Below are 24,321 nucleotides of genomic sequence, written 5' to 3'. Positions count from 1 at the left end.
ACCTGAGCGCAGGGGTTCCAGCTGAGAGGATGATGAAGTGTGTGCACATCATTTCCAGAGAAATAAGAGTCAAACTGTTCCTGATTTTTAATAGTTGTGAAACAATAACTTTATGAAATGTCCAGAGTTCCTGTAAAGCTTTATAAACATAATAAAGACCCCCCCCCCGAATAGTAATTCATTATTAATTATATGACCTCTCACAGAGAATACAGATATAACATTTTAATGTGAAGGGCAGTTACCCGCCTCCCCCCCTGCTGCCCCGGCGGCCCCTCCCCCTGCAGGGTGAGGAGGGGTGGGGTCGGCGCAGACCCTCTCTGTTGGGAGGGGGGGCGGAAGCCTGAGACCTTGTTCTCCTGAGTGGGGGCTGGGGCTGTGTCCTCCTTCCCCCTCTGTGAGGGGGTGGGGTTTTAACCCTGGAGGGCCCCTCCCCCTCAGCGTTCAGGTCCGGACTCAGACTACGGAACAGCTGACGAACGCAAGGAGGAAAGGGACATGAGGGGACCGCGCCTCTGGGGGGGCCGGGGCCTCTGGAGGGTGGGGGATGCTTCAGGATGCGGTTGCTGGTTGGGTTGTAGAAGCGCATAGGAAGTGGTTTGTATTTGAGTTTGGACCCCTGTGAGGCCAGCGGCCGCCACCTCCTCCTGCAGCGCCGGGGGGCATACCCTGTGTGTGTGGTAGCGGGGTTTGCAGCTGGGGAGTGAGGGGGGGCGGGGCCCAACAGGTAGATCAGGGAACTGCGTGGCTGCAGAGGAGTCAGGATGTCGCAATACTCTGCAGGGAGGCAGCGCCATGACACAGGGGTCCTCTCTGCTTCCTGATTGTCCGCTGGGACTACAGAGGGTGGGGCTTCGGATTGACAGACAGCTGGGACTTCTGGGTGCGGGGCCTCTGACTGACGGACAGCTGGGACTACCAACCGGACGGTCTGAGTGCTGCGACTCACCTTCACCACCTGCATGAACAAGCACAGGTGAGGAGGACATCTACTCTTCATCCTGAACCCCCCCACTCCGTCTCACCTTTACCTTAAACCCCTCCTCCCCTGTCTCCCCTGTCTCCCCTTCACAATGAACCCCCCCTCTGTCTCACCTGGCACCTGGACGCCACTCTGAGGCCCAGCCTCCTCCCGACACACACCTGCTCATTGCCATCCAATAGGGGCAGGAAGCCGGGGTCAGACTCCGCCTCCAGGTTCTCACCTCCACCTTTCTGGATCTGATTTCGCCTCCTCCCATACCTGAGGGTCAGTGTGTACAGGTGAGTATGTACAGGTGAGTGTGTGTACAGGTGTGTGTATACAGGTGTCTGTTACCTGGCCAATGACTCAGAGTCAAAGTAGCAGAGGAAGGCCCCTCCCCTGAACTGCCTCACCAGCCTCTCCACCCGCTCCTCGTCCTCCATGTGAATCTGGGTCCAGCTCTTTCCCCTGAAGGATTCTGGGATATGTTGGGGGGCCGGCAGCACTTCCTCTATGGGTAGAGACAGAAAGCCCTCATCCTGCCAAGCCCCGCCCCCCTCGAGGGCGGAGTCTAACCGGGCAGAGTACATGTGCTGTTGTAGGTGAGCCTCCGTCAGGTGGACCTGAACCTCCGTCAGCTGGCACAAATCCTCCCTGCTAACCTGGCCAGGTGTGTCCTCCAGGCCTCGCTGTGGATGGACACACAGTAAGAGGAGTTTGTGTGAACAACATCGTACCTGCTAGTTTTGCTGCATCTACCTGCACAGGTAAGTCCCATCCCTCACTCTGTGTCTCAATGGAGACTGGGAGGCTGAAGTTGAAGCTGTCCGAGGAGCCGTGACAACACACCTGGATCACCTGAAACACAGAGAACACCTGTTACCACACCTGAGAACATCTGGATCACCTGAAACACAGAACACCTGTTACCACACCTGAGAACACCTGGATCACCTGAAACACAGAGAACACCTGTTACCACACCTGAGAACATCTGGATCACCTGAAACACAGAGAACACCTGTTACCACACCTGAGAACACCTGGATCACCTGAAACACAGAACACCTGTTACCACACCTGAGAACATCTGGATCACCTGAAACACAGAACACCTGTTACCACACCTGAGAACACCTGGATCACCTGAAACACAGAACACCTGTTACCACACCTGAGAACATCTGGATCACCTGAAACACAGAACACCTGTTACCACACCTGAGAACATCTGGATCACCTGAAACACAGAACACCTGTTACCACACCTGAGAACACCTGGATCACCTGAAACACAGAGAACACCTGTTACCACACCTGAGAACATCTGGATCACCTGAAACACAGAGAACACCTGTTACCAAACCTGAGAACATCTGGATCACCTGAAACACAGAACACCTGTTACCACACCTGAGAACATCTGGATCACCTGAAACACAGAGAACACCTGGATCACCTGAAACACAGAACACCTGTTACCACACCTGAGAACATCTGGATCACCTGAAACACAGAGAACACCTGTTACCACACCTGAGAACATCTGGATCACCTGAAACACAGAACACCTGTTACCACACCTGGGAACATCTGGATCACCTGAAACACAGAACACCTGTTACCACACCTGAGAACATCTGGATCACCTGAAACACAGAACACCTGTTACCATACCTGAGAACATCTGGATCACCTGAAACACAGAACACCTGTTACCACACCTGAGAACATCTGGATCACCTGAAACACAGAACACCTGTTACCACACCTGAGAACATCTGGATCACCTGAAACACAGAACACCTGTTACCACACCTGAGAACATCTGGATCACCTGAAACACAGAACACCTGTTACCACACCTGAGAACATCTGGATCATCTGAAACACAGAACACCTGTTACCACACCTGAGAACATCTGGATGACCTGAAACACAGAACACCTGTTACCATACCTGAGAACATCTGGATCACCTGAAACACAGAACACCTGTTACCACACCTGAGAACATCTGGATCACCTGAAACACAGAACACCTGTTACCACACCTGAGAACATCTGGATCACCTGAAACACAGAACACCTGTTACCACACCTGAGAACATCTGGATCATCTGAAACACAGAACACCTGTTACCACACCTGAGAACATCTGGATGACCTGAAACACAGAACACCTGTTACCATACCTGAGAACATCTGGATCACCTGAAACACAGAACACCTGTTACCACACCTGAGAACATCTGGATCACCTGAAACACAGAACACCTGTTACCACACCTAAGAACATCTGGATCATCTGAAACACAGAACACCTGTTACCACACCTGAGAACATCTGGATCACCTGAAACACAGAACACCTGTTACCACACCTGAGAACATCTGGATCACCTGAAACACAGAACACCTGTTACCATACCTGAGAACATCTGGATCACCTGAAACACAGAACACCTGTTACCACACCAGAGAACATCTGGATCATCTGAAACACAGAACAGCTGACGGAGAACACCTGAGAAGATCTGGATCACCTGAAACACAGAACAGCTGACAGAGAACACCTGAGAACATCTGGATCACCTGAAACACAGAACAGCTGACAGAGAACACCTGAGAAGATCTGGATCACCTGAAACACAGAACAGCTGACAGAGAACACCTGAGAACATCTGGATCACCTGAAACACAGAACAGCTGACGGAGAACACCTGAGAAGATCTGGATCACCTGAAACACAGAACAGCTGACGGAGAACACCTGAGAAGATCTGGATCACCTGAAACACAGAACAGCTGACGGAGAACACCTGAGACACTTGACACACACCTAACAGACTCACCTGCTCAATGGTTTGATCCATGGAGTCGCTCTGGTCTGAAGAGAACACCTCAGCTTTAAGCCCCCCCGCTCCTCTCCTGCTGCCAGCACTTCCAGGGCCCCAAAGGGGGAGGGGGGGTGGAGGAGTCACTTGTTTTCCTCCTGTTGGTCTTCCTGTGGGCCTTTCTGTGGACGGGGGGCAGGTTCTGTGCATAGGAGGCAGGCCCTCCATGCTGCTCTCTGATTGGTGCAGACAGCCTCTCCTGACCCAGATGCCCACCTATCTGATTGGTTGGCTCCTCCCTCAAAGGCAAGGGGGCAGAGACTGTCGGGAGGTCGGGGTGAGGTGGCCTGAAGGACACAAAGACAGGTGGATCAAACACACAGGTGTGTTTGATTTGGTTACCTGGGGTCGTTTTAGAGGTGTTTGATCTGATTACCTGGGGTCGTTTTAGAGGTGTTTGATCTGATTACCTGGGGTCGTTTTAGAGGTGTTTGATCTGATTACCTGGGGTCGTTTTAGAGGTGTTTGATCTGATTACCTGGGGTCGTTTTAGAGGTGTTTGATCTGATTACCTGGGGTCGTTTTAGAGGTGTTTGATCTGGTTACCTGGGGTCGTTTTAGAGGTGTTTGATCTGGTTACCTGGGGTCGTTTTAGAGGTGTTTGATCTGATTACCTGGGGTCGTTTTAGAGGTGTTTGATCTGATTACCTGGGGTCGTTTTAGAGGTGTTTGATCTGATTACCTGGGGTCGTTTTAGAGGTGTTTGATCTGATTACCTGGGGTCGTTTTAGAGGTGTTTGATCTGGTTACCTGGGGTCGTTTTAGAGGTGTTTGATCTGATTACCTGGGGTCGTTTTAGAGGTGTTTGATCTGGTTACCTGGGGTCGTTTTAGAGGTGTTTGATTTGGTTACCTGGGGTCGTTTTAGAGGTGTTTGATCTGGTTACCTGGGGTCGTTTTAGAGGTGTTTGATCTGATTACCTGGGGTCGTTGTAGAGGTGTTTGATCTGGTTACCTGGGGTCGTTTTAGAGGTGTTTGATCTGATTACCTGGGGTCGTTTTAGAGGTGTTTGATCTGGTTACCTGGGGTCGTTTTAGAGGTGTTTGATCTGGTTACCTGGGGTCGTTTTAGAGGTGTTTGATCTGATTACCTGGGGTCGTTTTAGAGGTGTTTGATCTGGTTACCTGGGGTCGTTTTAGAGGTGTTTGATCTGGTTACCTGGGGTCGTTTTAGAGGTGTTTGATCTGATTACCTGGGGTCGTTTTAGAGGTGTTTGATCTGGTTACCTGGGGTCGTTTTAGAGGTGTTTGATCTGGTTACCTGGGGTCGTTTTAGAGGTGTTTGATCTGGTTACCTGGGGTCGTTTTAGAGGTGTTTGATCTGATTACCTGGGGTCGTTGTAGAGGTGTTTGATCTGATTACCTGGGGTCGTTGTAGAGGTGTTTGATCTGGTTACCTGGGGTCGTTTTAGAGGTGTTTGATCTGATTACCTGGGGTCGTTTTTAGAGGTGTTTGATCTGATTACCTGGGGTCGTTTTAGAGGTGTTTGATCTGGTTACCTGGGGTCGTTTTAGAGGTGTTTGATCTGATTACCTGGGGTCGTTTTAGAGGTGTTTGATCTGATTACCTGGGGTCGTTGTAGAGGTGTTTGATCTGATTACCTGGGGTCGTTTTAGAGGTGTTTGATCTGGTTACCTGGGGTCGTTTTAGAGGTGTTTGATCTGGTTACCTGGGGTCGTTTTAGAGGTGTTTGATCTGGTTACCTGGGGTCGTTTTAGAGGTGTTTGATTTGGTTACCTGGGGTCGTTTTAGAGGTGTTTGATCTGGTTACCTGGGGTCGTTTTAGAGGTGTTTGATCTGATTACCTGGGGTCGTTTTAGAGGTGTTTGATCTGATTACCTGGGGTCGTTTTAGAGGTGTTTGATCTGATTACCTGGGGTCGTTGTAGAGGTGTTTGATCTGATTACCTGGGGTCGTTTTAGAGGTGTTTGATCTGGTTACCTGGGGTCGTTTTAGAGGTGTTTGATCTGGTTACCTGGGGTCGTTTTAGAGGTGTTTGATCTGGTTACCTGGGGTCGTTTTAGAGGTGTTTGATCTGGTTACCTGGGGTCGTTTTAGAGGTGTTTGATCTGGTTACCTGGGGTCGTTTTAGAGGTGTTTGATCTGATTACCTGGGGTCGTTTTAGAGGTGTTTGATCTGATTACCTGGGGTCGTTTTAGAGGTGTTTGATCTGATTACCTGGGGTCGTTTTAGAGGTGTTTGATCTGATTACCTGGGGTCGTTTTAGAGGTGTTTGATCTGGTTACCTGGGGTCGTTTTAGAGGTGTTTGATCTGGTTACCTGGGGTCGTTTTAGAGGTGTTTGATCTGGTTACCTGGGGTCGTTTTAGAGGTGTTTGATCTGGTTACCTGGGGTCGTTGTAGAGGTGTTTGATCTGATTACCTGGGGTCGTTTTAGAGGTGTTTGATCTGGTTACCTGGGGTCGTTTTAGAGGTGTTTGATCTGGTTACCTGGGGTCGTTTTAGAGGTGTTTGATCTGGTTACCTGGGGTCGTTTTAGAGGTGTTTGATCTGGTTACCTGGGGTCGTTTTAGAGGTGTTTGATCTGGTTACCTGGGGTCGTTTTAGAGGTGTTTGATCTGATTACCTGGGGTCGTTTTAGAGGTGTTTGATCTGGTTACCTGGGGTCGTTTTAGAGGTGTTTGATCTGGTTACCTGGGGTCGTTTTAGAGGTGTTTGATTTGGTTACCTGGGGTCGTTTTAGAGGTGTTTGATCTGGTTACCTGGGGTCGTTGTAGAGGTGTTTGATCTGGTTACCTGGGGTCGTTTTAGAGGTGTTTGATCTGGTTACCTGGGGTCGTTGTAGAGGTGTTTGATCTGGTTACCTGGGGTCGTTGTAGAGGTGTTTGATCTGGTTACCTGGGGTCGTTGTAGAGGTGTTTGATCTGATTACCTGGGGTCGTTTTAGAGGTGTTTGATCTGGTTACCTGGGGTCGTTTTAGAGGTGTTTGATCTGGTTACCTGGGGTCGTTTTAGAGGTGTTTGATCTGGTTACCTGGGGTCGTTTTAGAGGTGTTTGATTTGGTTACCTGGGGTCGTTTTAGAGGTGTTTGATCTGGTTACCTGGGGTCGTTTTAGAGGTGTTTGATCTGATTACCTGGGGTCGTTTTAGAGGTGTTTGATCTGGTTACCTGGGGTCGTTTTAGAGGTGTTTGATCTGGTTACCTGGGGTCGTTTTAGAGGTGTTTGATTTGGTTACCTGGGGTCGTTTTAGAGGTGTTTGATCTGGTTACCTGGGGTCGTTGTAGAGGTGTTTGATCTGGTTACCTGGGGTCGTTTTAGAGGTGTTTGATCTGGTTACCTGGGGGTCGTTGTAGAGGTGTTTGATCTGGTTACCTGGGGTCGTTGTAGAGGTGTTTGATCTGGTTACCTGGGGTCGTTGTAGAGGTGTTTGATCTGGTTACCTGGGGTCGTTGTAGAGGTGCGGGTGGTGTTGTAGGACGTCCTGCAGGAAGCGCTCCAATAGGCTGGTGCTGGAGTAGGAGGAGGCGGAGCTTCCTCTGGACGACGCTCTTACAGCGTCCAGGTGTCGCAGGCTGCACAGGTGCTGAGGGAGGAGACAGGTGGTTAACATGGACCCTGATAGGACGGCTTAAGTCACACGACCCAGGCTTACCTGGTTCAGGTGGGTGTAGAGAACCCTGCAAAACCCGCAGTAACCCCGCCTGCTGGAGGGACCTGGATCCACACAGATCCTGTCACACAGACACCTTATTAACACACACCTCATCAACACACACCTTATTAACACACACCTCATCAACACACACCTCATCAACACACACCTCATCAACACACACCTTATTAACACACACCTTATTAACACACACCTCATCAACACAGACCTTATCAACACACACCTCAACACACACCTTATTAACACACACCTCATCAACACACACCTTATTAACACACACCTCATCAACACACACCTTATTAACACACACCTCATCAACACACACCTTATCAACACACACCTCAACACACACCTTATTAACACACACCTTATTAACACACACGTTATTAACACACACCTTATTAACACACACCTCAACACACACCTTATTAACACACACCTCATTAACACACACCTCATTAACACACACCTTATTAACACACACCTCATTAACACACACCTTATCAACACACACCTCATCAACACACACCTTATCAACACACACCTCAACACACACCTTATTAACACACACCTCAACACACACCTTATTAACACACACCTTATCAACACACACCTCATCAACACACACCTCATTAACACACACCTTATTAACACACACCTTATTAACACACACCTCATCAACACACACCTTATTAACACACACCTCATCAACACACACCTCATTAACACACACCTCATCAACACACACCTCATTAACACACACCTCATTAACACACACCTCATCAACACACACCTCATCAACACACACCTCATTAACACACACCTCATTAACACACACCTCATCAACACACACCTCATCAACACACACCTCATCAACACACACCTCATTAACACACACCTTATTAACACACACCTTATTAACACACACCTCAACACACACCTTATTAACACACACCTCATCAACACACACCTCATTAACACACACCTCATTAACACACACCTCATTAACACACACCTCATCAACACGCACCTTATTAACACACACCTTATTAACACACACCTTATTAACACACACCTTATTAACACACACCTTATTAACACACACCTCAACACACACCTTATTAACACACACCTCAACACACACCTTATTAACACACACCTCATCAACACACACCTTATTAACACACACCTCATTAACACACACCTTATTAACACACACCTCATTAACAGACACATAATGATATTAATCTACAGGTAGACTCACCTGCTGGGGGATCCTGCTGTCTTCTGGTAACCTGACACACACACACACACACACACACACACACACACACACACACACACACACACACACACACACACAGTATAAGTGATGTACAGGTATGTAATGACTGCACAGGTGATTGTTTACCTTCATCAGAGTCGGACATCCTGCGAATCTGAAACACAATCAGTGTTAATGTTATTAACATGATTTATAATACTGACATGTTCATGACATGTTCATGACATGTTCATGACATGTTCATGAGGACCCACCTCGAAACAGAGTCGTCAGTGAATCACCCATCCAATCAGAGCGATCCATGCTGTAACCCACTGTAACCAGTCCATGAACCTGAAGAGAGGTTAGAAAATGATAAGAGCAAAAACTACTGATAATAATAACAATAATATGCATTAAATAATAGAAATAATAATCACAATGACTACATAATACTTAAATAACAACAATAACATGATCGTAACAACAAATAGTGTGAAATAATAAATACATACTTAGAAAGCACTTTATGAATGTATTAATAATAATAATACATTCAGCCAATCAGAGCAGCAGGACAGCTGTGCTCTGATTGGCTGAGACTCGGGCTCAGGTTCTTAGCAGCTAACCTTAGCCTGCTGTCCGCTGAGCTACAGAGACACTGATTGGCTCAGGTGAGGGTCTACCCGACCCCCACCCCCCACTGATCAGCTGTTTACTGTTGTTTGTTTACCTGCAGCTGGTCTTTGTTGTTGTTTACTTTCACGATCAAGTCTCCTTCCGTCGCGCGCTGCTCCTTCATCTGTTAAGTTTCCGGTTTGACTCTTCTTCTGCTGCTGAATTTCAGGTAGAGGCGGCTTCACAGCGCCGAGTGGCCGCCCAGAGAACTGCACAACAACAACTGCTCACGGTTCTTATTGTTAATGATAATCAGGGGCGTCACTAGGTTTTAAGGACAGGGGGGACTAAGCCCCCAGGAGATGCACAGGATGTGAGCGAACGTTTAATTTCACAAACAGCTAACAAAAACTGAGAAATTGCCTTACACTTTTGGGACAGATTTAACAGATCCTTTACTGTGTAAATGTTTCGGGCCACCATTACATCTTTAATACAGTACAACAACAAACACAGGAAGTACTGTATGTCCACAGCATCAACAACAACAAAAGAACCATCACACAGTTACACTGCCCTATTCAACCAATGCTTCGTATTCATTAACAGCCCACATGTATTATCCAAAACTCTGCAAAACAAAGAGCGCTGTGTTCTCACTAAGTACATTTAAAATAACATGCCTACAATTGGCAGTTACTTGGTGGGTGGAAGCATCAAAGAATGCCGTCTGTTTTTAAGGGTGGCAAAGGCCTCTATCACTCTGTTGTGATTCAGGTGCTGAAGGGCGTCTTTTTCAATTGACATGACTGCAAGACTGTGAAGTCTTTTCTGACCCATTGTTTGGCGTAGCCAGGAGTGCAGCCGGCGCAGTACACTAAAGGACCTTTCACACGAGCAGCTGCTTACAGGCACTGTTAAAGCAACTTGGAAGGTTGCCTTCAGGGAGGGAAACATGTCTGAATCAAGGAGGTTGTGCACAGTCAACATATCTTTGGGTGAACATCCAGCCTCTGTTTTCCGGGCAAGAAAGTTTCTGGCCACCAGAACCTCCTCTGTTTTCAGGTCAGTGCTGTAGTGTTTTGCAAGTTCATTCAAGTGTGATTCACTCAAGAAGTTCTCAGATTTCGGACTGCGTGCCTGGATGCCTTTTAGTAGCCCTGCATCTACACTGCAACATCTTTGCTCAAGCAGGGAGCATTTCGTTCATTAATTACATGGGACTTTCTGTTGTTAGCTGGGGGACTGGAGCTAACTTATTGTCACCAACAGCAGTGATCAATACTTACTCTCTTGAAAAAATGTCCTATATCCATTCTTGTTCACGTTCTTCTGCTAATGCTGCTCTAGTCGGCTCTGTGTGCTCCGCTCCCGGTACATGCTGCGGGTACCCAGATGCAGAGACGAGTGCAACCTAGGTTGCAGTGAAAACGTGGACTGGATTTCAGTGATGTGGGCGTGCTCTATGAACAGGTGGAATGGATTGGATAACGACGCACTGACCCTGACTCTACCTTTCACTACAGGGAAACTAAGATTTATGACCATATTTAAGTGAATAATGGTTGTGTGATTATTTATGTGAACTCATATTCTGGCCACATTATATTGAATTTGTCGGCATTTAAAAAAATAATAATAATAATAATTTAGGGGGGCTTAAGAATATTTTAGGGGGGCTGAAGCCCCCCTAAAATAGGCCTAATGACGCCCCTGAATGATAATTAATATAATAGTTAATTAATTCAATAATTAGAAGAAGATATCTATGAAATAAATAATGTCATTAATATTGATAATATTGTCGGATTGTAAAGGCATTTAGTAAAACTCAGATGTTGATGATCTTTAGTTCGTAGCAATCCTTTCAGTTTCAACCCAAAAAGGCTGTTATTTAATGTATAAATATAAACTGTCTACATATATACTTGTATAACCATACAAAAGCGTAAAAACCTAAATATACTTATATATGAGAGTATTTATTAACCTGAGTGGATTCTGGTTACTCTCTGGAAAGGGGCAGGGTCGGGAGGTGGGCTGATCTCAGCAGCCAATGGGAGGACTTGGGCGGGGTTTAGAACCAGAACAACCAATAGAGTGAGGTTAGGGGCGGGACCTGACGTCTCCAATCTCACAGCTTGATTCTTCACCAGAAAACTACAGTTTCTTCTCCTGCTCCTCTGCCATGGACTCAGGCATGTCTGTGGTCTCCATCTGGTCTCTGTTAGCATGTAGCCTGCAGCTGTTAGCCGCCGGGCTGCTAACCCAAAGGTGTGGGGGGCGGGTCTTAGTGCAGGACAGGTGGGTGGTGCTGTGGCTCTTCTATGACGTCATCGTCCACCTGACGATGGTAGGTCCAATCAGGATCTCACAGTAGGTTGAAAACTTTGTTTTATTGTTGTTGATGTTTGATTTATGTTCAGGAGGGTCCGTTTGTGTACATGTCACTGGGGGGGGGGGCGGTGGAGACGTCTGAGGGTCCACTGGCAGAGCTCTGTGAGTTTATCATATTTTCATTTATTGATTAATGACATTAATCATAAATGAATCTCTGAGGTGAGGACCTGTGTGTGTTCCAAGGGAAGGAGTACGGGAAGGCTGACCGGCGCTGGCTGGTTTCTGACCCCACCATCGTCTCCATAGAGATCCTGACCGTAGTGCTGGACTCCATGCTGGGTCTGCTTCTGATCCATGCCGTGCTCAAGGACCAGTACTACAGGTAAGACCAGTACTGTAGGACCATAGGTAGGACCAGTGCTACAGGTAAGACCAGTACTGTAGGACCATAGGTAGGACCAGTGCTACAGGTAAGACCAGTACTGTAGGACCATAGGTAGGACCAGTGCTACAGGTAGAACCAGTACTGTAGGACCATAGGTAGGACCACTACTACAGGTAGGACCAGTATTGTAGGACCATAGGTAGGACCAGTATTGTAGGACCATAGGTAGGACCAGTACTGTAGGACCATAGGTAGGACCAGTACTGTAGGACTATAGGTAGGACCAGTACTGTAGGACCATAGGTAAAACCAGTACTCTAGGACCATAGGTAGGACCAGTACTACAGGTAGGACCAGTACTGTAGGACCATAGGTAGGACCAGTGCTACAGGTAGGACCAGTACTGTAGGACCATAGGTAGGACCAGTGCTACAGGTAAAACCAGTACTGTAGGACCATAGGTAGGACCAGTGCTACAGGTAGGACCAGTACTACAGGTAGGACCAGTACTGTAGGACCATAGCTAGGACCAGTGCTACAGGTAGGACCATAAGTAGGACCATAGGTAGGACCAGTACTACAGGTAGGACCAGTACTGTAGGACCATAGGTAGGACCAGTGCTACAGGTAGGACCAGTACTGTAGGACCATAGGTAGGACCAGTGCTGTAGGACCATAGCTAGGACCAGTACTACAGGTAGGACCAGTACTACAGGTAGGACCAGTACTGTAGGACCATAGCTAGGACCAGTACTACAGGTAGGACCAGTACTGTAGGACCATAGGTAGGACCAGTGCTAAAGGTAGGACCAGTACTGTAGGACCATAGGTAGGACCAGTACTACAGGTAGGACCAGTACTACAGGTAGGACCAGTACTGTAGGACCATAGGTAGGACCAGTACTGTAGGACCATAGGTAGGACCAGTACTACAGGTAGGACCAGTACTGTAGGACCATAGGTAGGACCAGTGCTACAGGTAGGACCAGTACTGTAGGACCTTAGGTAGGACCAGTGCTACAGGTAGGACCATAAGTAGGACCATAGGTAGGACCAGTACTACAGGTAGGACCAGTACTGTAGGACCATAGGTAGGACCAGTGCTACAGGTAGGACCAGTACTGTAGGACCATAGGTAGGACCAGTACTACAGGTAGGACCAGTACTGTAGGACCATAGGTAGGACCAGTACTGTAGGACCATAGGTAGGACCAGTGCTACAGGTAAAACCAGCACTGTAGGACCATAGGTAGGACCAGTGCTGTAGGACCATAGGTAGGACCAGTGCTACAGGTAGGACCAGTACTGTAGGACCATAGGTAGGACCAGTGCTGTAGGACCATAGGTAGGACCAGTGCTACAGGTAGGACCAGTACTGTAGGACCATAGGTAGGTCCAGTGCTACAGGTAAGACCAGTACTGTAGGACCATAGGTAGGACCAGTGCTACAGGTAGGACCAGTACTGTAGGACCATAGGTAGCACCAGTACTACAGGTAGGACCAGTACTGTAGGACCATAGGTAGGACCAGTGCTACAGGTAAGACCAGTACTGTAGGACCATAGGTAGGACCAGTGCTACAGGTAGGACCAGTACTGTAGGACCATAGGTAGCACCAGTACTACAGGTAGGACCAGTGCTACAGGTAGGACCATAGGTAGGACCAGTACTACAGGTAGGACCAGTACTGTAGGACCATAGGTAGTACCAGTGCTACAGGTAAGACCAGTACTGTAGGACCATAGGTAGGACCAGTGCTACAGGTAGGACCAGTACTGTAGGACCATAGGTAGGACCAGTGCTACAGGTAAAACCAGTACTGTAGGACCATAGGTAGGACCAGTGCTACAGGTAAGACCAGTACTGTAGGACCAGTGCTACAGGTAAAACCAGTACTGTAGGACCAGTGCTACAGGTAAGACCAGTACTGTAGGACCATAGGTAGGACCAGTGCTACAGGTAAAACCAGTACTGTAGGACCATAGGTAGGACCAGTGCTACAGGTAGGACCAGTACTGTAGGACCATAGGTAGGACCAGTGCTACAGGTAAGACCAGTACTGTAGGACCATAGGTAGGACCAGTGCTACAGGTAGGACCAGTACTGTAGGACCATAGGTAGGACCAGTACTGTAGGACCATAGGTAGGACCAGTACTGTAGGACCAGTACTGTAGGACCATAGGTAAAACCAGTACTCTAGGACCATAGGTAGGACCAGTACTGTAGGACCATAGGTAAAACCAGTACTCTAGGACCATAGGTAGGACCAGTACTACAGGTAGGACCAGTACTGTAGGACCATAGGTAGGACCAGTGCTACAGGTAGGACCAGTACTGTAGGACTATAGGTAGGACCAGTGCTACAGGTAAAACCAGTACTGTAGGACTATAGGTAGGACCAGTGCTACAGGTAGGACCAGTACTGTACGACCATAGGTAGGACCAGTGCTACAGGTAGGACCATAGGTAGGACCAGTGCTACAGGTAGGACCAGTACTGTAGGACTATAGGTAGGACCAGTGCTACAGGTAAACCAGTACTGTAGGACCATAGGTAGGACCAGTGCTACAGGTAGGACCAGTACTGTAGGACTATAGGTAGGACCAGTGCTACAGGTAAAACCAGTACTGTAGGACTATAGGTAGGACCAGTGCTACAGGTAGGACCAGTACTGTAGGACCATAGGTAGGACCAGTGCTACAGGTAGGACCATAGGTAGGACCAGTGCTACAGGTAGGACCAGTACTGTAGGACTATAGGTAGGACCAGTGCTACAGGTAAAACCAGTACTGTAGGACCATAGGTAGGACCAGTGCTACAGGTAAAACCAGTACTGTAGGACCATAGGTAGGACCAGTGCTACAGGTAGGACCATAGGTAGGACCAGTACTACAGGTAGGACCAGTACTGTAGGACCATAGGTAGTACCAGTGCTACAGGTAGGACCAGTACTGTAGGACCATAGGTAGGACCAGTGCTACAGGTAGGACTACAGGAAAGACCGGTAGGTAGAACCATCATTATACATAGGACCAGTACAACAGGTAGGACCATTACTTCAGGTAGGACCAGTAGGTAGGACCAGTGCTGCAGGTAGACCCTCACCTGAGCCGTTACAAAAGGGTTTACTTTAACATCATAACATGTGTGTTCCAGGCACTTCCTGCAGGTGGCGCTGTGTGTGTGTGAGCTGTACGGGGGCTGGATGACCTTCTGTCCTGATTGGCTGATGGGCAGTCCTCACCTGGACACGTCCCGCCCCCTCTACCTGTGGGTCTACCTGGTGTTCTTTAACGGGATTTGGGTCCTGGTCCCAGTTCTGCTGCTGGTCCAGTCATGGTTCTCCCTGAGGAGTCTGCATATACCGAAGCGCGGGGAGACCAGGAAGAGGAAGTAGAGATGATGGGATACAGCAGCCTTATCGACAACCTCTGGAATGTCCAAATCGACCAATCAGAGTCCAGTATTCAACTCAGCCGTGTAATAACCAACATTAAACAATGACCTCATTTAAGCTGACTCCTGTCTTCATATGGTCTACGCCGGACCCCCCAGAGAAACATGGTTTTTATTCAAAATAACTTCATATAAAAACTGCATTACACACTTTAAACCTTTATTCCATGAGAACTGAAAGATCAATACTGGGGCTCTACAGGGGGCTTCAGGTCTTCAGGCCCACAGGGCTTTAGGGCTTCAGGACTTCTTGATGAGCTTGTGGACGGACAGGAAGGCCTGCTGGAGGCCCAGACCCTGCACAGCGCTGCAGGCCTGGATCTCCCACAGCCGGTCCACATACTGAGGTAGGTCAAGCTGCTCAGAGATCTGAGGAACAGATAGAGAACATCAGAGAACAGGAGAACCTGGGACCTGCTGAGTCTGAGAGCTGCTTCTGTAGATGTAGTTCTGGTTCTGTATGATGTAGTTCTGGTTCTGTATAGTGTAGTTCTGGTTCTGTATGATGTAGTTCTGGTTCTGTATGATGTAGTTCTGGTTCTGTATGATGTAGTTCTGGTTCTGTATGGTGTAGTTCTGGTTCTGTATGATGTAGTTCTGGTTCTGTATGGTGTAGTTCTGGTTCTGTATGATGTAGTTCTGGTTCTGTATGATGTAGTTCTGGTTCTGTATGGTGTAGTTCTGGTTCTGTATGATGTAGTTCTGGTTCTGTATGATGTAGTTCTGGTTCTGTATGGTGTAGTTCTGGTTCTGTATGATGTAGTTCTGGTTCTGTATGGTGTAGTTCTAGTTTTGTATGATGTAGTTCTGGTTCTGTATGGTGTAGTTCTAGTTTTGTATGATGTAGTTTTGGTTCTGTATGATGTAGTTCTGGTTCTGTATGATGTAGTTTTGGTTCTGTATGATGTAGTTCTGGTTCTGTATGATGTAGTTCTGGTTCTGTATGATGTAGTTCTGGTTCTGTATGATGTAGTTTTGGTTCTGTATGATGTAGTTCTGGTTCTGCTGGTTCCCTACCTCCCGGATGGTCATAGAGTTGGACCGGTCCTTCTTGTTGGCCAGAACCATGAGAGGAACGTCTCTGAGGATCTCCTCACTCAGAACCTTCTTCAGGACCTTCTGAGCCTCGGGCAGCCGAGCCGGGTCGCTGCTGTCCACAACGAAGACCAGGGCCCGGCATCCCTCCAGGTAGTACCTGAAGGGGGGGGCATGTTTGTTTATATTTACCTCTTTGTTTTCATGTTTACTTGTTGATGTTTATGTCGTTGTTGTTTAAATGTTTGTTATTTATATTTACGTGTGTGAGTGTGTGTGATTATGTGTGTACATATTTAGGTGTGCTGTTGTTGTTGACCTCCAGTTGGCTCTCATGCTCTTCTGGCCCCCGACGTCCCAGATGGTGAGAGACGTCTTCTTGTCCAGATCCAGAGTCCCCACGTTGAAGCCGATGGTGGGAGACGTCTCCATCACCTCAGAGACAACAACAGTTGTTTACATTTATAAGCCCGTCTCCATCACCTCAGAGACAACAACAGTTGTTTACATTTATAAGCCCGTCTCCATCACCTCAGAGACAACAACAGTTGTTTACATTTATAAGCCCGTCTCCATCACCTCAGAGACAACAACAGTTGTTTACATTTATAAGCCCGTCTCCATCACCTCAGAGACAACAACAGTTGTTTACATTTATAAGCCCGTCTCCATCACCTCGGAGACAACAACAGTTGTTTACATTTATAAGCCCGTCTCCATCACCTCAGAGACAACAACAGTTGTTTACATTTATAAGCCCGTCTCCATCACCTCAGAGACAACAACAGTTGTTTACATTTATAAGCCCGTCTCCATCACCTCAGAGACAACAACAGTTGTTTACATTTATAAGCCCGTCTCCATCACCTCGGAGACAACAACAGTTGTTTACATTTATAAGCCCGTCTCCATCACCTCAGAGACAACAACAGTTGTTTACATTTATAAGCCCGTCTCCATCACCTCAGAGACAACAACAGTTGTTTACATTTATAAGCCCGTCTCCATCACCTCGAGACAACAACAGTTGTTTACATTTATAAGCCCGTCTCCATCACCTCGGAGACAACAACAGTTGTTTACATTTATAAGCCCGTCTCCATCACCTCGGAGACAACAACAGTTGTTTACATTTATAAGCCCGTCTCCATCACCTCAGAGACAACAACAGTTGTTTACATTTATAAGCCCGTCTCCATCACCTCGGAGACAACAACAGTTGTTTACATTTATAAGCCCGTCTCCATCACCTCGGAGACAACAACAGTTGTTTACATTTATAAGCCCGTCTCCATCACCTCAGAGACAACAGTTATATATATTTACAGTGATTGACTTTATTTATATTTATTTGTCAACAGTAGCGCCTTACCTGTCCGGTCAGCAGTCTGGCTAACAGTGTGGTTTTACCTGCTGAGTCCAAACCCATCAGGATCACCTGCACACCACACAGGAAGTACAGAAAAATACCCTGTAAACATAAAACATACTCACGATGTCACGACAGCTGCTCAGTCATCATAATCAGTCATGATGTCTTACCTGAGGAGCGCTGCAGCTGTGAGACAAACCCATAAAGACTTCTTCTTCTTCTTCTTCTTCTTCTTCTTCTCCTGTGGACCTTCTTTCCTCTCTGAGCAACTGACTGAAACTCACCTGTCCAGTGTGTCTCAGGTGTGTTCAGCAGCATCCAATCAGAACGGTCTGTGGGACCATGTGACCCGTCTGACTGCATTTCTGAGCCCGAGGTAGGAAGTGAGTTGCTGCTGATTTACATCCACAGCTCCTGCATGGAGATTATAGTCAAAGTACTCTAGGACTGGGATAGGGACAGGGACAGGTAGAGGGACAGAGACAGAGAGCTGGTTCAGCCTCCCTTTTGTGTGTTTGTTGTGAATGATATGAACCCCCTCACCTGCGGGTTCCAGTTTGAGACTTCTTAATCAATAAAGGGCCTTTAAAAGAAGTCTCCTCCAGGAACAGCGAGCATGAGGCGGATCTCTCCACGGGGGAGGAGCCTCTCCGGGTATAAGGCCGGCTCTTCGAGTCTACTCCCCCTTTCTTCCTGATCTTCTACGCGACTCCTTCTTCCTCGCTTCGGATCTTCTGCTTCATCATGGGCTTCGGTGATCTCAAATCTCCCTCCGGGCTCAAGGTGCTCAATGGGTTCCTGTCGGACCGCAGCTACATCGAGGGGTGAGCAGAAAGATCCAGAAAGAGAGCTTTCTATTACAGAGAAACTGCTGCCACAGGCAGCCATGTTGGCTCTGCGCTGAGCTAACAGTTAGCTGACAGCGGTTGGCACAGTTTAAGTGTTTAAATGAGACTAAAGAAACCGTCATGGAGCTCTAAACTGTCCTTGGATCAGTCATAAAGACTTAAATCTGTCCTCTTGAGAGTTAGAGTTCTCTTTGAGCAGAGCGTTTGATGGGTTATAGGGTGAAGAAGTGTCTTTGGTTAGCATGGCGCCACGTGGTGCTAACAGTGCTGCTGTGACGTGCCACCTGTCTTCAAAGTGAGAACCTTTATTAGTCCCACAGCGGGGACATTAAGATGGACCTTTGTTAATCCCGGTGGGGAAATTCAGTGGTTTAAGCAGCAACAGAGAAGAGTGAAAAACAGGACAGTGTGGTTCACACGGGGTAATAAAACACAAATACAATGATTAAAAGGATGTACTGGTAAGAATCTGTTTGGACAAAAAACGGAATTAAGGACTTCAATGAACATCTTCACAAAATGTATCCGGATTGTTACATATATTTACATTGCTTGATACGGGTAAAAGTTATTGTGCAAAAGTGCAGTTTGATGTGCAGTCCGGGTTATTGTCAGTGAGTCACATGGTTAACAGTGTTACAGCAGCTAAACAGTCAGTCATCCAGAAAACACACTTTAGTAATGAAACAATACACAACCATGGCTACAGACAGGAGAAGCAGCAGTTTACAAGTGCCATTAATAACATGAGAACTCATAATGAACTGTTACAGAACAGGGATTATTAATACCGGATGGTTTTAATCAGAAGCTCCTCAGAAAACTGACAATGATTATAGTTATTATAAAGCTGATTATTAAATGAGGATTGTGAGTTACTGAAATATAAACAGACTATATTAGCTAATGCTAGTAAGCATTCCACAGGACTCCTTAAACAGGCTAGTGATTTTAAAAGTGTGTACCAAGGTGTGTGCAGGTTTATGATGATCATTCTCACCATCTTTCGGCTGAACTGTGATGTCACTCTTTGATCTGAAACCTGCTCACACTTAATGTCACGTTATTCAGTGTAAAGGGTCACTGTTCTCCCAGGTGTTGAACTCACTTCCTATGTGTTGCCATCACTTCCTGTGTGCAGGTACGTCCCGTCGCAGGCGGACGTGGCGGTGTTCGATTCCCTCCCCGGAGCTCCATCAGCTGATCTGGTGCATGCTCTGCGCTGGTACAACCACATCCTGTCCTACAGCCAGAGAAACAGGTGATTGAAGCCTCAGGTGTGTGTACAGGTGTGTTGGACATAACTTTATTAAGCCCCGCCCCCTCTCTCAGCCTCCCAGGTGTAAAGAAACCACTCGGTCAATACGGCCCCCCAGGAGTGGCCGATACCACCTCCGGCCCCGCCCCTTCAGCTGCCAAGGTGGAGGACGATGACGACGACATCGACTTGTTCGGCTCCGACGAGGAGGTGAGGTCATCATGTCAGTGTGTCTCCCTGTCTTTATCCCTCGTGAGGTCATCATGTCAGTGTGTCTCCCTGTCTTTATCCTTCCTGAGGTCATCATGTCAGTGTGTCTCCCTGTCTTTATCCCTCGTGAGGACATCATGTCAGTGTGTCTCCCTGTCTTTATCCTTTGTGAGGTCATCATGTCAGTGTGTCTCCCTGTCTTTATCCTTCGTGAGGTCATCATGTCAGTGTGTCTCCCTGTCTTTATCCCTCGTGAGGACATCATGTCAGTGTGTCTCCCTGTCTTTATCCTTCGTGAGGTCATCATGTCAGTGTGTCTCCCTGTCTTTATCCCTCGTGAGGTCATCATGTCAGTGTGTCTCCCTGTCTTTATCCTTCCTGAGGTCATCATGTCAGTGTGTCTCCCTGTCTTTATCCTTCCTGAGGACATCATGTCAGTGTGTCTCCCTGTCTTTATCCTTCCTGAGGTCATCATGTCAGTGTGTCTCCCTGTCTTTATCCTTCCTGAGGTCATCATGTCAGTGTGTCTCCCTGTCTTTATCCTTCCTGAGGACATCATGTCAGTGTGTCTCCCTGTCTTTATCCTTCCTGAGGTCATCATGTCAGTGTGTCTCCCTGTCTTTATCCTTCCTGAGGACATCATGTCAGTGTGTCTCCCTGTCTTTATCCTTCCTGAGGTCATCATGTCAGTGTGTCTCCCTGTCTTTATCCTTCCTGAGGACATCATGTCAGTGTGTCTCCCTGTCTTTATCCTTCCTGAGGTCATCATGTCAGTGTCTCCCTGTCTTTATCCTTCCTGAGGTCATCATGTCAGTGTCTCCCTGTGTTTATCCTTTGCGAGGACATCATGTCAGTGTGTCTCCCTGTGTTTATCCTTTGCGAGGACATGTCAGTGTCTCCCTGTCTTTATCCTTCCTGAGGACATCATGTCAGTGTGTCTCCCTGTGTTTATCCTTTGCGAGGACATGTCAGTGTCTCCCTGTCTTTAGTTTTGTCTTTACCCTCAGTGCCTTACACTAACCTGTGTGTTTGTCCCTGGGTTTTGTCTGTCAGGAGGACGAGGAGGCGGAGCGTCTGAAGGAGGAGCGCCTGGCTCAGTACGCCGCTAAGAAATCCAAAAGTGAGTGACAGGTGGAAACCCACCAATCAAAGCTCTGCTCTATGATGATCAACAAATCACCATCTTTCAACTGACCCCTGATGGACACCATGCTTTATTCTGAGAGACCCTTGTGACGCTTTCTGTGGCGCAGCTGATTTGTTGCCATGGTAACTGACACCCCCCCCCCCCCCCACCCCAGAGCCCACCATCATCGCCAAGTCCTCGCTCCTATTGGACGTGAAGCCCTGGGACGACGAGACGGACATGAAGCAGCTGGAGGAGCACGTGAGGAGCATCAAGATGGACGGGCTGATCTGGGGACAGTGTGAGTATCATGAGGAATATCAATACAGCATAGTGTCATGAGGAATATCAATATCAATACAGCATAGTGTCATGAAGAATATCAATACAGCATAGTGTCATGAGGAATATCAATACAGCATAGTGTCATGAGGAATATCAATACAGCATAGTGTCATGTGGAATATCAATACAGCATAGTGTCATGTGGAATATCAATACAGCATAGTGTCATGAGGAATATCAATACAGCATAGTGTCATGAGGAATATCAATACAGCATAGTGTCATGAGGAATATCAATACAGCATAGTATCATGTGGAATATCAATACAGCATAGTGTCATGAGGAATATCAATACAGCATAGTGTCATGTGGAATATCAATACAGCATAGTGTCATGAGGAATATCAATACAGCATAGTGTCATGAGGAATATCAATACAGCATAGTGTCATGTGGAATATCAATACAGCATAGTGTCATGAGGAATATCAATACAGCATAGTGTCATGAGGAATATCAATACAGCATAGTGTCATGAGGAATATCAATACAGCATAGTATCATGAGGAATATCAATACAGCATAGTATCATGAGGAATATCAATACAGCATAGTGTCATGAGGAATATCAATACAGCATAGTATCATGAGGAATATCAATACAGCATAGTATCATGAGGAATATCAATACAGCATAGTATCATGAGGAATATCAATACAGCATAGTGTCATGTGGAATATCAATACAGCATAGTGTCATGAGGAATATCAATATCAATACAGCATAGTGTCATGAGGAATATCAATACAGCATAGTGTCATGAGGAATATCAATACAGCATAGTGTCATGAGGAATATCAATACAGCATAGTGTCATGTGGAATATCAATACAGCATAGTGTCATGAGGAATATCAATACAGCATAGTGTCATGAGGAATATCAATACAGCATAGTGTCATGAAGAATATCAATACAGCATAGTGTCATGAGGAATATCAATACAGCATAGTATCATGTGGAATATCAATACAGCATAGTATCATGAGGAATATCAATACAGCATAGTGTCATGAGGAATATCAATACAGCATAGTGTCATGAGGAATATCAATACAGCATAGTGTCATGAGGAATATCAATACAGCATAGTGTCATGAGGAATATCAATACAGCATAGTGTCATGAGGAATATCAATACAGCATAGTGTCATGAGGAATATCAATATCAATACAGCATAGTATCATGAGGAATATCAATACAGCATAGTATCATGAGGAATATCAATACAGCATAGTGTCATGAGGAATATCAATATGAAGGTCCTATAATAAAGAGTGCAGGTTGATGATGATCTCATTTACCATCTTTCGGCTGAACCGTGATGACTCTCTGATCTGAAACCTGCTCGCTCTTTATTATTTATATATGAATATTCAGACTGCAGGGGTATTTATTGATGTGTATTTATGAATATTCAGACTGCAGGGGTATTTATTGATGTGTATTTATGAATATTCAGACTGCAGGGGTATTTATTGATGTGTATTTATGAATATTCAGACTGCAGGAGTATTTATTGATGTGTATTTATGAATATTCAGACTGCAGGGGTATTTATTGATGTGTATTTATGAATATTCAGACTGCAGGAGTATTTATTGATGTGTATTTATGAATATTCAGACTGCAGGAGTATTTATTGATGTGTATTTATGAATATTCAGACTGCAGGAGTATTTATTGATGTGTATTTATGAATATTCAGACTGCAGGAGTATTTATTGATGTGTATTTATGAATATTCAGACTGCAGGAGTATTTATTGATGTGTATTTATGAATATTCAGACTGCAGGGGGTATTTATTGATGTGTATTTATGAATATTCAGACTGCAGGGGTATTTATTGATGTGTATCTGCGTTTCAGCCAAGCTGTTGCCGGTGGGTTATGGCATCAAAAAGCTGCAGATCAACTGTGTGGTGGAGGACGACAAGGTGTGTATGCATGCGTGTATGTTTGTTTATGCGTGTATGTATGTATGTATATATAATATTAAATGTGTTTACAGGTGGGCACTGACCTGCTGGAGGAGCAGATCACAGCGTTCGAGGACTTTGTTCAGTCGATGGACGTCGCTGCCTTCAACAAGATCTGATCCAACCTCTTCAATAAAGTGCTCTTCATCACAAACCCTGTCTAGGATCATTTTGCATGATATAAACCTGACATGACACCTGTATAGATCAGTGATGAAGATTTGTAAAGCTCACTTGGCCTCTAGGGCAGGCCCCGCCCCTTTCTGTGTAATGCCTGTCATTTGACGACAGGCAATACTGAGGTTTTCCACCATCACATGAACATCAATAATATGATCCATAAGGAGCCTGGTTATGACGCTTAGGAGAACCATGATCCAGCTGTGTTTTAATTAGATCACTAGCGGATCAGTACAGGATGTCCTCTGCTGCTCGTCCACGCAGCAGCTCACACAGACTGGGTTCAGTGAGCTGCTGGACGAGCAGCAGCTCACACAGACTGGGTTCAGTGAGCTGCTGGACGAGCAGCAGCTCACACAGACTGGGTTCAGTGAGCTGCTGGACGAGCAGCAGCTCACACAGACTG

At 46.6% G+C, this 24,321-nt stretch overlaps 4 protein-coding genes across 21 annotated transcripts; 2 read left to right on the top strand and 2 right to left on the bottom strand.

Annotated features, from left to right (window-relative positions):
- Positions 1 to 72: 72 nt before the first annotated feature.
- zdbf2 (zinc finger, DBF-type containing 2) lies at positions 73 to 10,939 on the bottom strand. Of its 17 annotated transcripts, none has more exons than XM_063877446.1 (10): positions 9,493 to 9,674; positions 9,035 to 9,113; positions 8,907 to 8,934; positions 7,475 to 8,790; positions 7,263 to 7,405; positions 3,817 to 4,145; positions 1,724 to 1,822; positions 1,319 to 1,653; positions 1,096 to 1,243; positions 73 to 958 (listed from the first exon to the last, which is right to left on the bottom strand). In XM_063877446.1, exons 6-10 carry the CDS (start codon positions 4,024 to 4,026, stop codon positions 242 to 244), a joined length of 1,509 nt encoding a protein of 502 aa, XP_063733516.1. In that variant the 5' UTR covers positions 4,027 to 4,145; positions 7,263 to 7,405; positions 7,475 to 8,790; positions 8,907 to 8,934; positions 9,035 to 9,113; positions 9,493 to 9,674; the 3' UTR covers positions 73 to 241. The 17 variants fall into 17 exon arrangements, 3 of the variants coding, with proteins under 3 accessions (XP_063733516.1, XP_063733517.1, XP_063733518.1); XR_010165290.1 differs by lacking the exons at positions 73 to 958; positions 1,096 to 1,243 and having other exon boundaries at positions 1,517 to 1,653; positions 7,475 to 7,835; positions 7,920 to 7,994; positions 8,139 to 8,790; positions 9,493 to 10,259; XR_010165276.1 differs by lacking the exons at positions 73 to 958; positions 1,096 to 1,243 and adding an exon at positions 10,667 to 10,935 and having other exon boundaries at positions 1,517 to 1,653; positions 9,493 to 9,646.
- On the top strand, positions 7,207 to 15,617 carry ebpl (EBP like). Its single transcript, XM_063877452.1, has 4 exons — positions 7,207 to 11,730; positions 11,804 to 11,876; positions 11,961 to 12,099; positions 15,260 to 15,617. The coding sequence occupies exons 1-4, from the start codon at positions 11,566 to 11,568 to the stop codon at positions 15,498 to 15,500; spliced, it is 618 nt and encodes a 205-aa protein (XP_063733522.1). The 5' UTR covers positions 7,207 to 11,565; the 3' UTR covers positions 15,501 to 15,617.
- Positions 15,618 to 15,702: 85 nt separating this feature from the next.
- arl11 (ADP-ribosylation factor-like 11) lies at positions 15,703 to 18,778 on the bottom strand. Of its 2 annotated transcripts, none has more exons than XM_063877453.1 (5): positions 18,137 to 18,778; positions 17,967 to 18,032; positions 16,887 to 17,029; positions 16,577 to 16,754; positions 15,703 to 15,928 (listed from the first exon to the last, which is right to left on the bottom strand). In XM_063877453.1, the coding sequence occupies exons 1-5, from the start codon at positions 18,167 to 18,169 to the stop codon at positions 15,800 to 15,802; spliced, it is 549 nt and encodes a 182-aa protein (XP_063733523.1). In that variant the 5' UTR covers positions 18,170 to 18,778; the 3' UTR covers positions 15,703 to 15,799. The 2 variants fall into 2 exon arrangements, with proteins under 2 accessions (XP_063733523.1, XP_063733524.1); XM_063877454.1 differs by having other exon boundaries at positions 16,914 to 17,029; positions 18,137 to 18,752.
- On the top strand, positions 18,553 to 23,889 carry eef1b2 (eukaryotic translation elongation factor 1 beta 2). The gene is made up of 7 exons (XM_063877451.1): positions 18,553 to 18,790; positions 19,956 to 20,075; positions 20,147 to 20,282; positions 21,336 to 21,402; positions 21,584 to 21,709; positions 23,626 to 23,693; positions 23,768 to 23,889. The coding sequence occupies exons 1-7, from the start codon at positions 18,711 to 18,713 to the stop codon at positions 23,852 to 23,854; spliced, it is 684 nt and encodes a 227-aa protein (XP_063733521.1). The 5' UTR covers positions 18,553 to 18,710; the 3' UTR covers positions 23,855 to 23,889.
- The last annotated feature ends 432 nt before the right edge of the window (positions 23,890 to 24,321 follow it).

Source organism: Eleginops maclovinus, chromosome 24, assembly GCF_036324505.1.
Source record: "Eleginops maclovinus isolate JMC-PN-2008 ecotype Puerto Natales chromosome 24, JC_Emac_rtc_rv5, whole genome shotgun sequence".
Lineage (NCBI taxonomy): Eukaryota > Metazoa > Chordata > Actinopteri > Perciformes > Eleginopidae > Eleginops > Eleginops maclovinus.
The sequence above is the reverse complement of the archived record's forward strand: the minus strand, read 5'-3'. Positions and strand labels throughout refer to the sequence as shown.

Bases quoted from the DNA above. Each gene is read 5' to 3' on its own strand.
- zdbf2 (XM_063877446.1), bottom strand. From the start codon at position 4,026: ATGGAGGGCCTGCCTCCTATGCACAGAACCTGCCCCCCGTCCACAGAA. The intron at 1,823-3,816 runs GTGAGTCTGTTA...TCTGTGTTTCAG, and splicing joins TGGATCAAACCATTGAGCAG to GTGATCCAGGTGTGTTGTCA. The intron at 959-1,095 runs GTGAGACAGAGG...TTGTTCATGCAG, and splicing joins GAGTGGCGTCCAGGTGCCAG to GTGGTGAAGGTGAGTCGCAG.
- ebpl (XM_063877452.1), top strand. From the start codon at position 11,566: ATGGACTCAGGCATGTCTGTGGTCTCCATCTGGTCTCTGTTAGCATGT. The intron at 11,877-11,960 runs GTGAGTTTATCA...GTGTGTTCCAAG, and splicing joins GGGTCCACTGGCAGAGCTCT to GGAAGGAGTACGGGAAGGCT. The intron at 12,100-15,259 runs GTAAGACCAGTA...TGTGTGTTCCAG, and splicing joins CTCAAGGACCAGTACTACAG to GCACTTCCTGCAGGTGGCGC.
- arl11 (XM_063877453.1), bottom strand. From the start codon at position 18,169: ATGGGTTTGTCTCACAGCTGCAGCGCTCCTCAG. The intron at 17,030-17,966 runs GTAAGGCGCTAC...GTTGTCTCTGAG, and splicing joins CCAGACTGCTGACCGGACAG to GTGATGGAGACGTCTCCCAC. The intron at 16,755-16,886 runs GTACACACATAA...CCCCCCCTTCAG, and splicing joins ACAACAGCACACCTAAATAT to GTACTACCTGGAGGGATGCC.
- eef1b2 (XM_063877451.1), top strand. From the start codon at position 18,711: ATGGGCTTCGGTGATCTCAAATCTCCCTCCGGGCTCAAGGTGCTCAAT. The intron at 20,283-21,335 runs GTGAGGTCATCA...TTTGTCTGTCAG, and splicing joins TGTTCGGCTCCGACGAGGAG to GAGGACGAGGAGGCGGAGCG. The intron at 23,694-23,767 runs GTGTGTATGCAT...ATGTGTTTACAG, and splicing joins GTGTGGTGGAGGACGACAAG to GTGGGCACTGACCTGCTGGA.